General features: G+C 41.5%; 1 protein-coding gene across 4 annotated transcripts in view; it reads right to left on the bottom strand.

The window, feature by feature from the left end:
• Nucleotides 1–20,289, bottom strand: part of LOC117208904 — a 122,818-nt gene that overhangs the window by 57,053 nt on the left and 45,476 nt on the right. For 3 of the 4 annotated variants that reach the window (XM_033450414.1, XM_033450429.1, XM_033450438.1), the window contains exons 1-3: nt 15,681–15,748; nt 14,177–14,722; nt 12,863–13,151 (exon numbers count right to left, since the gene is read on the bottom strand). In XM_033450414.1, coding sequence (XP_033306305.1) covers nt 12,863–13,151; nt 14,177–14,722; nt 15,681–15,689 — 844 coding nt within the window. In that variant the 5' untranslated portion in view covers nt 15,690–15,748. Of the gene's footprint in view, nt 1–12,862; nt 13,152–14,176; nt 14,723–15,680; nt 15,749–20,289 lie in introns of those variants that run through there. The other variant, XM_033450421.1, reaches the window with a different exon arrangement.

Below are 20,289 nucleotides of genomic sequence, written 5' to 3'. Positions count from 1 at the left end.
CTACCAATTATTTTATCACGCGATAAAACTTCCTGTTAAGTCAAACGTATTCAATGCAAAACAGTCCAGTCAATCGAACGTCAATTAATATTTCTAACAAACGATTTTCGAATGAACTTTCCACTGTAATCGAACGACAAGGTTACTCTCTAAATTATCCCAATACGAAAGACGTTTACGCAGTAGAAAGCAAAAATGAAGCAAGTTGCTCGCTTCACAACATCAATCGTTTCGTCACACATTAATCGAGCCAACGGACTAAAAACCAACGATCCACGATAATTTCAATAATCGCCGATATCCGTCGAGAGACCACCGTCAGAAAAAGCTCGACAACCTTTCTGCCCTGGCCTAGAGGCTGCGCAAACACTTCCCCCGATCCGGGTCTGACAACGCAGAAGGGTTAGCATTACTCATCCAGAAGCATCGTGGTCGCGCGCTGTGTCCTCTTCCCCTGCATTAACATTATCTATCAAAGAGCAGAAGACACCGAGCGAAAGAGAGAAAGATATGAAGAAGAAGGCCGCAGAAGAAGCGTCAGGTTGCCTGGTACACACGCATACCATAACGTTTCCTCGAAAAAAGGGGGCAGAAACTACGTCGAAATCCTGGTGCTGTCGTTGTCCTCGTCCGGAACGAGGATCGGTCTGCTGGGCAGAAAACGGACAGAGAAAGAGAGAAAGAGAGAGCCAAGCAAAGATTCTCCTCGGCTAGGAATGCCTGCTGATGGATTGGTCATCCGTGATTAATTTGACAAGCTGACTTTCTGGTTTTCGGAGACTGACAAGGGGCAGCAGGGGCCTCCGCGCCGCGGGGCCTAATGGGCCCTCTCGTTTTCTCTCTTTCTCTAACGTGGGACGTGTTCAGGTCTCCCTATCTCGGGCCACGAATCGATGAGTCCAGCCAGTGGGATTGTTTGAAAAATTAATCGACCCTCCGCGCCGGCCCTCCGTGGAAACGCTAATGGACACGGTCGTCTTTTCTATCGTTTATGAAGCCCGTTGACCCGACACGTTTCGCCCATGGGATAACGAGGATCGCGCTCTCCCTCCGCCAGAAATGTCGCGGATAATGGCAACATCTTATTAATCTCTTTCCCTGCTTTTTTCAATTCAACGTGTTTACCAAGGATCCGATTTCTGTTACCGGCCTCTGCATGTTATTAGGAGAAATCACGATGCAAAATTGTGTAAAAGTATCATTTAGAGACTAGGAAAATTAATAAATAAGCTACACAACAAATAAATTGAAATCGAAAGGGCGTGACATTTTGAAACTTTTTTATCGAGAAAAAAAATGGTTAGTTAAATTACTAGAAATTATAACGCCCTGGTGGAATTACAACGAGCGTACATTAAATAAAAAAGACGTAAAAATACGGAGACACATGAGACATGTTGATTTCCTGACAGTTAACAAACCTTTAATTGCTTTATTTCCTTAATGTCGGTTCCCTTTTCCCAAGGAGCACAAAGCGTGAATTTTATAGCCGCCTCTTTGCACCTTATTGATCGTGACACGCGAGACCACTTTATCTTTACGAATACCGGTTTTCTTTCTAGTCGATCTTTTACGCGAATGAAGAAAAGCAAAGACAGATTGAAATTCCAGAAACAAGATCTACTTCGATACAAGTGTTCAAATACCTTTGCCAATAACTGCATGCTTTATACATTTTGCCAATAGTTTCCTTCTCACAAACAAATAAATGAATGAAAATACGATAATAAATGAAGAAAAAAATCTTTACCTTCGTCCAGATATACTCGCATTTCGCTACACTCTTCTGCTTTATGATCGTAAATCACAGCTGCAACGATTTTTATCGTCTCGTTTCGTCGAATCCTTGATAACGTAATCATCGACGATCGATCGGCGGTGTATTCGCGTCGAGCAAGCAGATAAGCATCGACAGAGGTGTCTAAGCTCAGCCGTGGAACGCGTTTCACGCGAAAATCAAGCAACTCTCTATCTCGAGCCGATCTATCGAGGATCTGGAAGAACCTGTCCGCCGCGCTTCACTGATTTACGCGGGAGTTCGCATGCGTACGAAGAACGTGGAAACGCGATCGTATACAAAAGACGGGGTGGAGTTCTGTTGGATAAGATCTGGGCAAAATGCGGAGAAAGATCGCCACGAGCCATGTAAACCGGGGATGAAGCTAAAATAGCGAACGAGTGGAGGAAAAAGCCAAGAAAGTTTTATACGCAAGTTAGTTGATCTCGTGGAATACTCCTTCAATCGGGACGCTTAGAACCAAAACGAAAGTTTTGGAATTTTTGAACTGAGCACAGAAATGGTTGCTTGTATGAGGAAAAATGACGTCGTAAGTAGCGTTGTATGAAAAGATTATTTGCTATGAATAAATATAAATTGTATGATAGTATCATTTAGGATGTGGAAAAACTAATTGCTAAGCGAATTATAGAAATCAGAATTATGTGTAGACAATTGATATAACTTAGTATCGCTTAGAAGCCGTAGAACTATAGAAATAAATCGAAGGCAAAGAAACACAGACATCACAAATTGTTTTCTCTATATTCGATAATCTACAACGTGAAAGATGACACTCGTTAAGAATATGGTCTGTAGTATACATTATATCAAAGAGAAAATATGTACAACGTAATACAAACACGATTTATTCTGAATAGCAGAAAAATATCTCTGGTTCCAGATATATCAATTATTATTTACAGAGAGTTCCAAGTCAATGTAGTTTCGTTAAATGCAACCATGTGATATTTTTATTATTATCATGTTTTATTAAAAATTCCAAAACGAACGCAACGATATGTACAGCGAGTGTATAAGAAGAGAATATTCGCTGGAGAAGCAATAAAAATATTTACATCGCGTTTCGAGTGAGGTCGGAGGAAGAGGAAGACACGGAGGAGTGATCGACGCTGGACCGGAATTAAACAAATAATCTCCCCCGTGCTGGAACCAGGGAATCCGTTATGGCACCAAAGTGCGCCCCGGTAAAAAGGATCCCATTGAATTCTAAATTTAAACGAATGTCCGAGTGTCAGCGGGCTGACATGACGGGCAAAATAAACAAGATGCCGGGTGGAGTAGAAAAAAAGAAGAGAAAAACGAGAGAGGCGGGAATCGTGGAGAGTGAAAAACCCCGGGCGCGGTCTGATATTCGTTTTCATCTTTCATCGTTCAACGCCCATTGACCTCGATGATCGTGTTAATTTCGCTAGAGAAAAAGAGGACGAACGGCAGCGGGGCCCTCGCTTTTTTCCCTCGTTTTATGGAAAGTTGTTAATTTGACAAAAAGTCGGACAATTGACGGTAATTCTACATCCTTCGTCTTTTGTTCGTTCGCTCGGAGTACTCGCGCAAAAGTTAAAATCGGCCAGAGAGTACAAAAATTGAACAGTTGCTCGATTCTCCACGATCTTGAGATAAAACCAACTGATTGCTTGGTTAATCTCCGAACAATTCTCTCGCGTTAGAACGAGGACGATTCGAGTGAAACGTCAAGTATCGTGCTATTCGTATTTTGCATTTCGTCACACATACAACGATTATTTAATATTTATTTCACGTAAATAGCTGAAAGTATGTATTTTTCGTACGTACTTATACGATATTGCAAAATTGGACTAATATCGTTAATGAAATTTGACAAGTCGGAAATTGTTAATACGAATTGTTAATACCGAGAAATTTAGCGCTAAAACGAATGAAATTTCCTACGTAATTTTGTAGACAAAGTTTTACAAATTATTGTAAAATTATAAAAGGGAAGTTTGCAACCTCGTCGGTTCACTGATATTATGAGTTAACAAATTATTGCGTAAAACAGTCCAGAAATAGAAAAAAGAGAAATCTTGACGATAAAGAAAGAATTATTTTCTGAATCGTTCATTCTCAATTCTTCGTCGTTTTATTACACCGTCAAAGAGTTAAATTTCATTACGCCAGAAATGCAGGAAATCGTGACGATAAAGAAATCGTTCATTCTCAAACCGCCGTTTCATCGTCGTTTTATTACACTGTGAAGAGCTTGAGATCTACCGAATCCTACTGTAATTCCACGAAACCAAGAATTCTCACGAGAAGCACAAGCAGAAAAACAATTCGACTAGAAATGGCCGTACCATCCTCAATAAGACCTCTTTCTCTGTTAGTCTCTGACTCAGAACTCAATTGACGAACAAAAAAAGAAGATTCAATTAACCCGGAAGCGGACATCACCAATAGACTCGACCAGAAGACGAATCACAAGCGTTCCTCTCCTTCACGTTGGCAACGTTTCGATTTTTCCATAAACATCGCGGATGTTATCGAGCACGTAACGAAGAAAAGCAGGAGATGCAAATGTATATACAAGAAGGAAGGCCTCACGTGTTCAACAGAAGCAGGCCTAGTTCGGGACGTGGCTCGTAAAGGCTTTCATAAAAGCTTCCATAAAACGTTCCGCGATTCCAGTTGACGTCTCCGTGAATTCCTCCGGTTTCCTTCGACTCGCCGCGCGTTGAAATTCCAACACATTAGACCGCACTTGTCACTGTTTCCCGTCGTTTGGAGGAATGATTGATCGTTGCACGACCAAAGCCAATATATCGATTTATTATTCGGTGTTTCTAACAAGCTTTTGGAGTATTAATATCTGTTTGATCATATTAGTAATCGTTTATATATGTTGGCGATTGGAAAGTTGAAATAGACGGAATGTAGATTCTGGCTGGGGACAGATAGATTGCGGATTTGTACGCATTTAGAAATTTTAAAGTGCAAGTATGTATACATATGTATAGGCGAAAATAAATAGAAATAAGTAGAGATAAGAGCAGGATAATGTTATATTTCCAATGATAGTGGGATATTTGTATTAAGATTGCGTAAAAAAGTATGAATTTGCATAATGGAAACACTTCTCTTGTTGATTTCAGAAACGGGCCACGCGTGTATTTCGTAACGATTAACGTGTTAGAAATGTCTCTTGAGAAACTCAGTCACATTATCTGAACCTAGGAATCTAACGAACAGATAGTGAACATTTATACAAATTCCTATATGATTACGAGTAAGGTAATACAAATTTTCAGGTTCACCTGAATCAAGATTTGTTCCACCTACGAAATAATGTACGGGTGCCTTACTCTGTGGACATTGTGCGCATTCTGCAAATTTTTGCGTCTATAAATTCGCCATGAATGCACAGTAGATATTGCGATCAGTTAATAACCTTCTCAGTTTGCAAGCGTGGAATGTTCCACTACGTGATTTCATCGTTTCTAAACTTAATTTAAACGACGCGAAACACCACAGAATATACCCTTTACTCTCTTCCAGGTGACCATGGTACTGCGGAAAATTCGCAGAAAATCAGCCAAGTAGTTACAGTCGAACTACCATCACTAACGTTAACTATCCTCGCGATAATTCCAGTTTGCCATGGCAAACGAATTAAATTCGACTCTGGTGGGGGTAATAATGGGCCACGTGGGCCACAGTCTCGCGATTATTCTGAAATCCTTCTTTGTGAAACGGTAGATAAGGGTTAACGTATTTCGGCCTCTCGAGAAGCGCACGGTCCCTCTTCTCCTGTTCGTTTTTTCTTCTTTCACAATAATGCAGAATTCGTTGAAGGTTATGAGAGAGAAAGAGAAAAATAGAGAGAGAGAGAGAGAGAGAGAGAGTGAAGGGATTCAACAGGTCGCCGATCCCAAAGGTTCTCGACACCTCCTGTCATCCGGACCAGGGTCCCTTTTGTCTCCCAACGAAGAAGGAGCTCCGATTTCGATCTCGTGGCAGACCTACATCGCGCTATTCCTCGGTACATACTCTACCTACGTGCTCAAGTGGCCTACACGTGGAGACATAAAAGCTCGTAACCAGAACGATCTCCCCCTTCCGTTTATGCCGCTGATCCAGGGCCCACCAGAGTCTCGAATTAAATCGGAAGCGATTCGTAACGCTCGTTGAAAAGCGAGCCAGCTGATTTCGAGTTTTCTCCGGTTCCTCTACGCATCTGGTGAATTTCGTCGTGTTTTATTCATATTTTTTTAACTGAAAGGGTTTCGTTCGTAATGGACGTTCTTAACCGAACGTTGTCAATGAAAGATCGTAATGAAAAGTTCTCAGTGAAAGTTGTCGATTGAAAGTATTTTTGTTAGATAGCGGACTGACTAATCGTTAATACGCTTAGCGCGGTATATTCGTAATTAGAATAAATTGAGTGTTTTTACGAGAAATTGGGGAGTATAGAAATGCAAATTGTAGCTATTTGAAGCAAAGAACAAGTTATGATATATAGTAGGTGAGACCAACGTGTATTCAGATTCCATATTTTCGTGAAATTGTAACATTCACAGTCTAATTATAATTAATATTTAATGCAAATGCTAGCACACTAACGCTCCTTCTTCTATGCTGTTCTTCCTCTAGCAATTTACATCTGTTACATATCGGCTTCAAAGCAAAAGCGTGACATCTGTACAACAAACTTTGTATACTTCGTCATCGCTGAACAAACCTCTTGTCGAAGTTCGAAACTCTGTCAACCTAGAATGGAACTTCCCAAACTCGTCAAGTGCCAGTCTCAATTTCATCGTCCAACACACCAATCCAACGCGTCTCTCAATTTTGACGAATTCAAAATGTGGAACGCTGTATTACGCATCGATGAATCACTTTCCACTTCATTCGTTGTACATTTTCCCGAGTAATAGCGATCCAAAAGGTGCGCACAAAAATCTCCTAAGTACATTGTGTCCCAACAGGTGTCCAAAAGCCTTCTCGTGGCGGGATATCATTTTCAACAACAGAACGACCGAAGAAAGAATCGCGTTATCAGTTAATGAATCTTCTCCCCGTCGAAATGAGCGCTGGTCGGACCTCGGGTTCAGTCTCGACCGAGAGAGTCTCTCTCTCTTCTCTCGTGGGCCCCGACAATAGGAGCGTCCGACGAATTTCGAAAAGAGGCAAAATAAAAAATGATCCTTCGGGGGCCGTAGCGGAGGAAGAGAAGGCGATCGAAGCGAAACAACGACAGAAGGAACGAAAGGAAGAGCTTTCTCTCTCTCTCTCTCTTTCTCTCTCCTTGGCCGCCTGCATGCCTTGCTCGCCGTCCGTCCGACTGTCTGTCTTCTCTTTTCATCCTTGCTGCCTTTTATCCGGCTGGAATGATTAATGGGTTCACGGAGGCATCGCTGTCCTCCACCCCACTGTGCCCTGAGACTAGCACCAGCAACAGCACACGCGGCTTTTCTGCTTTTCTTCGCGCCGGATTACCCCGTCCCTGCCCGCTTCGCTCCTCTAACATGATTCAACCGTTGCTGGTTGTTCGCTCACGCACCCCCGAAATAAATAGCGCGATAAATATGCCGGTTTAACGCGTTCATTTCGCTATTGAAACGCACGAAGAAGCATCCGTTCTATCCTCTCTTGGACCACATGACCCGATATAAATTTTATATTTCGATAGATGTTATTAAAGTACAGGGCAGTCTTCGAGTATTTGGTTCTAGTTGCATTCAATAGACCTAAATCTTACTTTTCACTTACTTTCTCGTGTACTTCACGCCTTTGAAGTATCTTGAAATCGTAAAGGAGGAGATCGCCGAAGGCATTCAGATGCGAAGAGCAAGCGAGCAGAATGGTAAGGTTAACCACCCTACTGGGGTGGACGAATTGTTTAGTTTCAATCCAGGAAAACATTTATAGCGTTTGAAGGAAATTAATGAGGCGTAATAAAATAATCTTGCAGTTATTTTGCAAGTTGATGAACTCAGTGTAATTCACGTCGCTATAATTCTCAATTCTTCCCTCCATGTCTGAATTAAACTAGAGAAATAATGCAACTTCAGGGGTGAATAGTCATAATTTAATACGTATATCTCAAAGTATTTAGGTTGGAATGATCTATAGATCGATCAATAGTCGATGTTCACTTTATCGTTCTTTGCCTCGCGATTCAACTCGTCACGGTTCTTTCATAGAGGGAACTTTTTTCCTCGTTTCTTTTTCTTTCTTCGTCGGAGATAGCAAAGGATCTTTTCTCTAACTAATTATTAGAATTATTACGTAAACTCGCGCGCGTTTTCTAGGTTAACGTGAATGGTTAATGTATTCCTGACGGAAGAAATGGATACGCGGCGTATTCGAGGGAACGTCAAGGTTCATAGAAAAGACGGACGTCTGAAGAGGCAGAAGAAACCACGGTGTTCCTTTTTCCTTCGTCTCTCTACCGGCAAGCCGATTCACCGCGGCGACACGCGGTTTCTGTTCGAGTCGCTTTTACATGATAAATTATGCCCGATTTTTTCCGTATCAATCCCTAAGATACAACGCAAGAGGTAGTCTTTTGTTCCATCGTGTGTCTGTGTGTAGGTGGCGAAACTTGTGGGAGACGAAACATCGAAGAAGATGAAGAAAAGTCAAAGGGATTCTCGCCGGATCTCGCCTTCGATGTTACGCTCGTTCTCGTTTTAAATTTCGTTCGAATCATTCAAGTTATCTTAACTGAAGCAACTTGACATCGTTTTACCGCTGTGAACCCGTTACTTATTTGACTGGGAACATCCTTTCGAGTTTCTATTCTTCTTCGCGTTAATCTTTAATTAATCGCGTTAATAAATTTCTATTTGCCGGTTGAAGTGAAATTTGACAGATAGCAAATGAAAAATATAAATGTACTGTATAGATTTTCTGATTTTCATGCTACTTGATGTATGTCGAGGGATACATTTTAATATGAAATATGCGGAACATAGAAAAAGAAATAGGTGATACATCTACTGGCCTTTATAAAAGAATCAACAACGTAATTAACACTATGACAGTTATTTAGGACAATAGTAAAAATATGTATTTAATCTCAAATTCAAATAAGAAGTGGTCTTCTCATCGTTTCGCGTTTCGTTCGTTAGAAAAGACGCTTACAGAGATAGAAAACTTGCGAGGTTAGAATTATTTTTGAATTAAATTTCAATTAGGCATAGGTTAAGTGTAATCGCCGAATTATCAAATCTAACATTTCGTGTTTTAGTTTCATCTACTCTGTCCGTGATACCAGCCAAGTTTCATCTTCGTCGCTAACTGCCACTCGAAACAACATCCGGTATTTGAATCTAACGAATTCAATGATTCTAGGTCGTTCGCTAAATTATTTAAATTCAAATTTCCGAGAATATTCTTGAACGATGACTGACAAGCGTAGTTTCTCGACAGAAATTAATTTCTTTTCCTCTTCTTCTTCTCACAGGTTGGTTCTGTTGCTTCGAGGTTAATCCTCAATCTCTAATCTTGTTACCGGCTCTTGATGAAGAAATAACGCGTGACAGTGCTTCCATTTGCCACACTCTCGAAGATTCTCAAGCGAGAAGAAAGGATAAGAGTAGATGTGTGTCAGCAAAGATTCCCAATTCCTGACGAAAAGGAGAAGGAGAAGGGAACATACTCTGGTGACGAGTTACGAGGCATGTCGCATTCGATTTCACGCGGTCAGTTTTCTGGTAATTGGCAGGATGGCGTCGTACAACGGACCGTGAATTTAATCGAATACGACGAAAGATTATTCTCAAACCGGATGGGACAATGGGACGATACAAAGAAAGAGTCAATCGACGCGATATACGATATACTCGATCGACCAATAATGGACAGTCCTTCTACGTACATCGATGTAAGATTAACTTACATAATGTATGAATATTATGATGGAAGGTTTACGATTGAAACGATGAGTCATAGCCGAAGAATTTTCACCAAGTGTTAGAATTCGACAATCGACGCCACTTTTAACCTACACCTCTCGTGTCATCTATAAAATAAATTTCGTGATTGATAGACTGTACATGTTCAGGCGTTTGAAGGGAATTTAAAAGTACGAGTATTAATTCACGTAATGTTCAAAAATATGTGCGATGAAAAATGTATAAAATATCCATATTCTACTGACCAACGAAAACGTTGGTAGTGTTTCATTGATAGAAAGGGGGCGCAGTAGCTAACGAGATTTAATTATTTATACCATTATAACAAACTATTACTAATGCATTCGTATAAATAATCTAATTATCGAGCGTTTGTACTTATAAATACATAATGATAATAAATTGTGTACAGATGGAATATTGCATTGTGGTATCTATCACGCAATAGATTGCATATGTTTATACAAATTTAGACTTTGAAAAATATCACTGCAAAAATAGAATCTAAGCGGAGATTTCTTCTATCGTGGAAGATATTATAAACAGTATTTCACGTCGCATGTTTCATGTATCTTTTTTCCTATTAGCCGCATTCTCTACATTTATGCGCCTTTCAATTTTCCATCTAACCAAGAAAAATGCCGATGGCGTTTCATTGATACAAAGAAGACGCAGTAACCAGTTGCGTCTTTGCGAATGAAGAAAACTCAATTCGCCAGGAAGACGTTAATCTGGCAAGGACTTCGGCTATGAATCAATCAGCTCTGGCAGAAGGTAATTCAAAAACTCGACGGCTAGTATCTTCGAGGCAAAAGCCGGACGAAGAATAGCGAAATTGACTCGTTAGTCTGCGGCGTGGACGAGGGCGCGCGCGCGTGCGCTCCAACTCGCTCGCTCGCGCGTCAAGCCGAGGCGTACATACAATACACACCGCGAGGAATTCGTGAGACTGTCAACCCACGCGAGACGCGCGGCAACGGGAAACGATGACGCTGGCTGATCTCAAAGGCATCCATCGATCGCGAGGCAGTCAACGGTTCGCGCAGTCCGACCGACTTTATGAGTTATAAGTCGGCCATCTTGCGAGAGCCATCGCATATTCACGTGCGCGCATATGCGATGCACTGGCAATATGTAAGTGCCACATTCTGTTCTGGTGCATACGTACAGTCTAATCTAAAAACTAGTCTGCCCGCCGGTCGTCACTTCCCTCGTTGCTAATAATTTTCAGCGGCCGAGGAAACTGCAGCGACTGTTACCGTTTCTTTCGCCAACATTTCGATTCTTCGATCATTCGGTATCGGAGCGTTCGACTTGAGAAAGTTGAATACAATTAGAACGGATGGAACACGAACGAACCACGTACCAGAGTGACTGTTTTACTCGTTGTTCTTTTCAAACGGAGAGAACATCTCTCGAACAATTGAAGCAATAAATTGTATTCAGCGTTTTATTAAGAACAGAACATCTCGTTCTTCGGCGCAAGAAACATCCTGCCTATACATATACGGGAATTTAATATAAAAAGTACTATAAAGGGCAATTTGAAAGATCGTAAGTCGATACTACGAGAGCCATTAAATTATTTAAAATGCTCTAAATTATATAGTAAGTATAATTGCGACTTCTCCATTCAACCGGTTGATACGACTATAAATAATGAAAAGAAAAGACCTGTCTTGCGTAACCGCACCGAGTTGCTAAGATAAGATCTATTTAAAATTCGAATTATTTAGATCAGGTTCAAAGTTGTCGGAATAAGAAGAAGAATCATCGAGAAGGAAAAATTGCCAATTAGAGTGAGATGCAGTCATTTCGAATTAGAAGCGCTATTTAGATTATGCCCAAAGTTGTGAGCCAAGGAAGAAGAACTGCGCCAACTTCGATTATGGGACAACGAAATTGTACAAACAAATTTTACAAGCTCTCCTATTTGGCGTAAAATTGTACGAGATAAGTTTACACCCTACGATTCCCAATTTGTCAATTCGTCAATATCATCAGTTTCTAAATAATAGCGCAGGAGATCGGTTTAATAACAAAAGCAGTCGATTCTTTCTCGATCGATCAGAGTGGTTTCGCGGTAACCTCGTTTCACTTAAGAATCTATCGGAGAGAATAACCAGCCGTATAATCGATAAGCCCGGTTACGATAACAGAAACAATGAATCTCCATAGTTGAATTAATCTGACCAAGCTAATTTCACGTTAACGCCGAGTTTTCCTTTTTCTCTGACGGGCGATAAAACGACGTTAAAAGAGCCGAGGTCGTGAATACCATGCGTTTGAATAAAATTGATTTTCCGCCAAGTACGATCACGAATGCCAGCCAGTTACAGTTGTCAATTGTTCGTAGCCCAACCCCGAATTCGATGCCAACCAATCGTCCAACGTGCGACAGTTGCCTCGACTAACGATTTCGTCGAACACCGAGAGCGCCTTTAATTTCTCTTCAGCGAAGAGTGCGAAGTCCTGCCGCGAATAATAACGATTCGTGGAACCTGACGCGACCACCATCGATGCTCTCCCAAACCGATGGTATTTCGTGGGATCCTTGAAAATCGAGGATCCAACCGTTTTATCCTTTCCCTCTCTCTCTCTCTCTCTCTCTCTCTCTCTTTCTCCCTTCAGCTTCGAGCACCGCCCACGCGTTAATAGCCTCTAGCTGAAGCTTGTACGGCGAACGACAAGTTCTAGTTTGTTCTCGCAAGACGGTCGTTAACAACTGTTAACCTGCTTACTTCTAATTGCTCGCTAGGTGAGTCTTGGATAGAAATAAATGTACATGGTCGGAGAGACGTTTGCAAATAACGAGCTTGGCCTGTGATGGAGTTGCAGTTGTAATTCGATTAGGACATTTGTTAGGTCGCGGATGTTTATACGTTTATGGGAAATTCAAATGGTACACCGATAATAGATAAATTGAAATGCGTATCGTATATCGTACTAATATAATACGAATGGTATGCAAAAAAAATTTGATTAAGAGATTTGTTAGCAGATTGTAGATATTTATAGGCTTGCGCGAAATTTAAATACTACACTGACATTAGGGAAATTGATATAGCTACGTGTCTCATATTTATAACAGTTGCATAGAGAACCTATTTTTTTTTTTTTTTTTTTTTAAAGAAAACTGTACATTGTAAGTTAAAAGAGCAAGATCAGCAGGAGGAAGACTTACCGTGAGGCTGATGACCAGTCGGAGGGTTCAGAAAGGTCGGCGGTAGCTGTCTGCTCACTGACTTGGCCAATTCTCCTCCCGCCAGCCCGTAGATCGCCAACAACTCCTGCATAGTCGATTCAGCGTACTCCCTCATTCCTTCGAAGGGTTTCCTCTCCTCGCACTCGGTCTCACCGTCACCGTCCTGCCCTCGATCATCCTCGAACGGAGTATCGTCCAATCGTCCCGATTCGGTATCCAAAACGCCGCTTCCACTTTTCTCCGACGATTCTGAGTTCGGACTCCTGGCCTGTGGACGATCGATACATGTCACGTGAATGAAATGACGCGAATGAATTCCTATGCAAGTTATTTTGCGCATGTTAACCGACGTGCGATTCCACCAAGCACGCTAGACACCACTAGAAGTCGTCATAACGTTTGACGTTGCATCGAAATTTTCCCGTTGCACGCCGATAAGCGTTGTAAAAGTAAACACGAAATATTCCGTTGCGCGCGTATTATATAAACGGTTAATAATACAGCTAAGGAAATGGCACTTGAACAGAAATTTATCTCACGCTCTGAATATTACATGTAATTAGTTTCTAACCCTTAATTAGTACCGTTGATAATAACACATGCAACAGGTTGTGTTTTAATGTAAGGTTACTTAATTTCAGGTTGTTTAAATTTATATTTTGCATCCTATTTTGTTTCTCTTGTTCTTCGTTTTATTTTATCCCCTTCCTTGGGCAAGGAATTGGAACATTATTCATTGAACAGAAAATATTCCTAGACTGTACGGATGCTTGTTTAATTATGAGAAATTTTCAGATATGAAAACATTCAAAATCAGATATTCGTTTATACGTGTTTAACGAGTGAAACAAATCCTTTATTTAGGTTCCATTTCTTTAGCTATGGTTATAAAAATATGAATTTGAATAAACATCCGCAGTCTTGATATGCTTCATGAAAAGCACAGCAGTCACATTGATTAATTCCGTAAATTAAAAAATAGAATAACGTTAGAAACGCTGTTTTCTAAATTTACCATTATTTAATCATCTTCGTGAAAATAATTTGTTTCTTGAGAATTCACTGTTAATCGTGTACTTAATTAATGAAAAGTAGAGTCAAGTCAATTTCGCTTTTAAGCCTGCTGCGTTCTTCGTATCATTTTCGCCTCAGCTAACGTTTTCCCGTTACCAAAATGTGTCTTAAGCGTAGAGTAGATACGAAACACCTGTCATCGATACGCATAAAATATGAATAGCCAAATATCAATAGCGTATGTATTAAACAAGAAACACCATAGATGAAGATACTCACCTCAGTACCAGGGGAGTAAAGTTTCTGAGATCTGAGCTGTTCCAGGATGAACTTATGCCTAAGTGAATCCCCACTGTCATCGTCAGCCTCGGAAGATGGTGGCCTGGTGGCAACGGACAGATCCATGGGGCTGACCTCGTTGTTGTTCAGCCTTTGCTTCGATCTATCCTCCGCTGGCAACAGCATCGTCTTCCTCTCGTATTCCAATATCTCACTGGAACTCTCCTCCAACGCTTCCAACTCATCGTCCTCCTTTTCAGATTCATCGGACACTTCCACCATCCGGCTGCTTATCGGCTTGAAGTTCTTGCGTTTGTTACGCGGCTTTTGGATGCTCGTGATCTGCAGCTGGGCCTGGCCCTCGTACTGGGAGTCGCTGTCCTGATCGGCGGTCCCCCGCCGGGTCGTCGCGTAGTTGTACACCGAGTCGGAAAGCATCTCCGCTGATGAGAAAGGAACCGGGGCATCAGACACCGAGGCAGGTGCAGACTCCGGGTCCTTCGACCCGGGAAAAGCGAGGAATCTTAGCTCACACTCGACTCTCCGCTGATGGGAAAGCAACCGGAGTATCAGACACTGATACAGGGGTGAATATTGGGTCCACAGACCCGGAAAAGCGAGGAATCTTAGCTTACAATCGATCTTTCGTTTCTTTAATTCTTTTTAATCATCCTTGTTAGGCAAAGTATCACAGCTTCTATTTATCATAAATTACTTTTTGATTTTGGCCCACTGAAAGATCGAATATCTTTATGATCAAAGAGATTTACTTCTGATCTAGTGAAAATTGCAATTTTTCCTGATAAAGAGATCCGCTCTTTGTCCAGTAGAAGATTCGATTTTTCTAATCCGAGAGACACACGATTGGGGGAATCGATTTGCTTTAGGGCGAATCCAGACCCCGCTGCCACGATCGGTCGAGGCTCGTCGAACAGGATGCAGTTCGAAGGACCAAAAGTTATTTACAAATCGCGAATCGAGCGATCTCTAACTGGACACAGGTGTGCTGCAACGCGACGAATCTAACTGTTACTCGATATATATTTCGTTTCCTTCGATTCTTCCTAATCGGCCTTATTAATCGAATTCTCGATGCTTTATTCTACTTCTCTATTTAATCCAGTAGAAGATTGAATATTTTTCCGATCGAACAGATACAAAGGATGGAATTCAAAGGATCAATTCGTTAATTACGAATGTTACTTGCGAATCTCGAATCGAGCGATGTTTAACTGGAGAACGCGATGTATGTTGCAGCGCAACGCGAAGGCCGTTCTGCCCGCTTGTCGCGAATGAATTTTTAACATTAATTAGAATTCAACCGGTCCGTACGAACGTTAATTGAACGTTCTTGGAATCGTTGAAGGAGCCGAGCGCGGCTATTACGATTCGATCAAACGGGACGGCGCATGACGCAATTGCAAGGCTGGCTATGTTTCCTCGCTAAAGTATCGTAACGAGGGGTTGCTGTGCGGTGATACATTAGCAAAAGGGAGTGTCTTACTGGGGCCATACGGGCTGGTTACGGCGGACATCTCGAATCTCCTCACTCGACCGGCTCTTCAATGCATTCTGAAACAGAAAAACACGACCAAACGTCATTTTCATTTGTATTCTACACCTGGATGGTTTAATCGTACTAATTTTTCTTGCCTTGAATTGAACTGAATTCGACAATGCATAATAGAATTCTGATAGATCGCATAGTTTTCATCACGATGGTGTTTCGTCATTTGATATTTAGACGATGGAAGCAAATGAACGCTATAACGTGTACGTGTACGTTATACGTATATAGTTAATTGGAATTGAAGCAATGTAATTGTATTTCTGTCTTACTAATATTATCAAAAACGCTTGCGTGTTTCTTAGGTAATTGCGGAAGCGAAGAATCTGATAGCAAGTATTTTTACTGATTTCGCGATTCTAGTGCTTAAGGAAATTACATGTTTATTTTATGTAGCTTTTATTTTTGTTAATATGCTGCATTACTACATCAATCATCGTTGTTTCTTAAATTACTTATCCTCGCTCTCATGTGTTACAGATACAATCCAATAATCCGACATATTTGATAGTCCAACACTGTGAAAATTCCTAGCATGTCGCATTATACGAGTTTTATCGCAGTTCATTTCTGAGAAATGATATTTTTCAAAGAAATCTATTTGCATTATCAGTAATTAACAAAAAAAATTTGTTCGCAACAATCTATGAAAAATTCGATCGAATACGAATCCATCAAGAAACAGAACACGAACCACGCAAAATGTTAAACGTGGCTCAAACTGCAAAGGGTTGATATCTTCAGTTTCTACCGCGAGTCGACGTTTCCCCTAAATTTGGCTAATAAACTACCAATGAGAATAAGGAACGGTGGTTCCCTGCACAGCTGACACAATCGTCGGAACGTGGAAAGAATTCCCCGACACGTCTCGGTTATCTATTTCTGTGTCAGTGCGAAAGTGGGTTAAAGCAAGTTCAGCGAAACCCCTGTGTGTTGCCCGGGCCTGTTACAGGCTGCCGAGTGCCGAACCAAGAACCCGTCCACGTTCGCACCACTGGAACGAGACGCGAGAACAAGGCGAAAACAAAGGCACGTCGCCGTAACAAAAGCTACGCTGATATACGAGCGCTGCTCGGTCAGCCGAGTAGACGGGCCTGCGATAACATGAAACGAGGGACAATTCGTTTCTACGTTGGTGAAACCGCGTCCATTTTCGTAGCGTCTCGATGCTCCTTTCGAACTAGTCGTCGATCACTCGGAACCGCCAATTCGTGGAACTTGAGCAATTGGAAACTGGATAGTTCACGAGTCGAGCGTAATTTCACCCTTAAACATTCTTTCCGCTAAATTTTTATTTTCATTGAAAGAGTCCATTGAAAGAAGATATCATCGAGCATTTAACTTAGGAAGGGTTGGATTAATATAGCAGAGACATCGATAGGCAGAAACGGTGAATTTTTACGTATTTACGGGAAACTTGGTGATACGCAAATACACGCAATAATACGAAATATTTTGAAGTTATATTCACAAAAATATGAACAACCCAGTTTATCTATGAAGGGTGAAATATTCGTAATTAACGATCACGTACAAATTTCACAAGGATACGAAAGAAATTTGTTTCGCGAGCCGAAACGTAGTCTATTAACGTGGTAGATAATTCTGTGATCTGCGATGCAATAGAGGTGGTGTGATATATACATATTTTCAATTCACTATCTCGATCTCAATTATTACATAGAATTGTTAATGTGGAAGCAATTAAAAGCCAACAAACTTGTTCGCAGGAATTGAATTAACTGTGGCAGTCGTTCTTCTCGTTTCATCATTCGTTAATCATTTATTTCAGGCTGTTGATTACCAGTTAGCTCTCTCAATCGATTTGGATGACTCCGCCGGAGGCATCCATGGCTCGCTGCCTAATTCGGCCTGAAAATCGTTAGTTCCGTTTTTGCCTGGTTCATTATCGGTTATTTATTTCCGCACTAAAACTGCCCCATTAAAGATCCCCGACGAATATGGCAACGCGACCGTTCAGCTGCGCCACAAGAAACCATTTTCCCCCGACGTGGTCGCTCCGAAATTCCATCTTGCCCTCCGCGACAAGAACATCTTCCATTCTACCGTAGACTTACGGGACGAGACACGAGCTGTCATTCTTGATCTACTTGTTCACTGACAAACTCAACCCTGATGCTGGACCCACGTTACTATTCGCGAACGGTACGCAAGCAGTTCACGAACTATATTTGTTGGCGTCGTGGTGGCTTCTGGCACTTTTGCCACCAGCGTACAGTAAGTAAATTCGTCAACGATTCTCGCCGATATTTCCCTCTACCTACGATTTCTTACTCCTAACAATACTTTACATAATTTTAATAATTTATGCACATAAAATGAGACCTCGTTCTAACAAACTGTTCAATTTGAATGACCTTTTATTCTCGCCGGATTCAGGTATTTGCGGTTTGCTTTAAACGGCATTCGCGATTCTCCTTTCTCGACTTTCTTACGCATCCTCGTCCAATTAACCCCTCGAGAACGAAACTGGTTTCGTGATTAAGGAAAGGGTATCTTATCTCCGTTTCTTCGACATAAATGACGCGATGCCTGAAATGTTTGAACGTCATTGATTATTTGAAGAAATGAACTAAACGAACATCGCGTCGATACCGGATCAAATAAAACTTATCTTCGTCCGCAGACTCTAAACGGCCAAAATCCAACCAACTTCGATCAAAATCTAACGAACTATTCAGGACTTTCGGACTAGCCGAAAAACCAGTACACGTGGAAGGTACTGTGTTCTACTTGACTGAGCAAAAAGAATTCGATCTAAGGTGAATTTCCCTAGTGGGCACGGCGGAAGTTGAACGCGATTGGAGCGTGCGTACTAGGCGGGCCACGTGAGTCTGTTCGAAGCGTGGACACAAGAGGCATTCTCAACGGGGATGTAACACGAGTGGACGATATGTCCGAGCGAGAGACCAGGCTCTTTTTTTGCTGACTATACACAGAAGGGATAATTAACATCTGTTACAGTACGTATAGCGAGCGGGCCGCCCCGTTTCACCCCCACCATCGCCAACGGGGCGGACCTTGAATACATTATCACCCTGTTTGCACATGTACGTACGTAGAACCGGGCCGTCGAATCGGAGTGCAGCGCGATCGACCCTGAACAATGGGATCCGAGTGTCTTTGTCGTCGCTGCGCAAGGTACATCTTTTCTCTTCTCCGTGAAATCCTTCCATTTTTCTACCCTTGCGCGCTGCTGACACGTTAACGGTGGTAAAATGGTTCAAAGAAGGTACACGGTACCGAAAAACGTTTCACATGATATTGTTGGAGAAGGTGTTGGCAAATGTAATATAATATTTACTTGTAGCGTATAGTGTCGGCGTATAGTAACTAGGCTAACGATGGCATAAGAGCAAAGCGCGGAAGGATGATCCAAGCGCGTGGCTAGAAAATGATAAAAATAGAAAACTCGCGTTTCTTGGCTGCGGGGTGTAAATCGGATAAATTATTATCATTATTATCAACGCTATTATGAAATAGAATATTTGGCAACAATAAAATATCCTAGTGTATTTTTTTCTTTTCCAATCTACCACGGTTCCCAAGACAAGATACGGAAAATTCGCGTGGCAGTCAACGTGTTAAAGAAACGTTCGAATGAAAATTAACTAAGCCCAAGTCTGACGCGATTCTTAAATCTTTATGTTTCGATCTTGTTTGAATAAGCGAAAGCTATATAAGTGAAATTATCAAAATAAAGACAAATAATAGCTAGATCGCTGTTAATTAATAAAAGGAATTTAAGACATTAAGAAAAGGATTTCAAAATTCCTTTTCGATATAGACATGGAAGGAATTTCGCCTGAGAACTCATTGTCTGCTGCGTCTCTTCTTTCGAGGAAAGAGAAATTCCTGGTTCGTTGGCCTAGATTCTTGGGGTGCCGGTCTCGAACCCATCGAGAATAAAAGTCGGAAAGTGTCCACGGCGGGAAACCTTGAAATTCTTCGGACTATTATTCGCGTACGGTTGCAAAAAGCCACGACTGAGCTCCTAATGATTCAATTTGAATGGAAGACGCACGCGCGCGTGGACTGAGGGATGATTAGGAAAAAAAAGTCGAGCAAACGATTCGCGCGTTACGCCTCGACGATGATGAATTCAGGCTGGTTACCGCGAATGGAAGAGCCGGTTGGGGCTGGCTCGCGATGCTCGATGGATATTGAGACATTTTCCTAGGACTTGCTCCTTCCTTTTCTTTCGCCGAGGCAAAACTTGAAACCTAGAATCCTTAATGAACGTTGTCACACTTGAGGAAACAACTCGGGAATGGTGTTTCTTCGGGATTCTGGTTTTTATGCGCTGTCATTTACGAGATAAACTTTATTACTTAGGTTAGAATTTTCTATCAATTAACCTGTCTTTTTGCCGATAGCAGATATAGTTGGAATTTTTTCAATTATTTCAAGAAGATCGAAAAGAAGGAAAGTTACGTTGATCAATTCCATTCGTTAAAATACAGAGAAATTTTCCATCGAATTTCGAAAAATTACTCTTTCGTTATGCTAAGCTCTGCGAATTGGG

Source organism: Bombus bifarius, unplaced genomic scaffold, assembly GCF_011952205.1.
Source record: "Bombus bifarius isolate JDL3187 unplaced genomic scaffold, Bbif_JDL3187 scf7180000007966, whole genome shotgun sequence".
NCBI classification, from domain to species: domain Eukaryota; kingdom Metazoa; phylum Arthropoda; class Insecta; order Hymenoptera; family Apidae; genus Bombus; species Bombus bifarius.
Note: the sequence above shows the minus strand (reverse complement) of the source record. Positions and strands in the feature narration are given on the sequence as shown.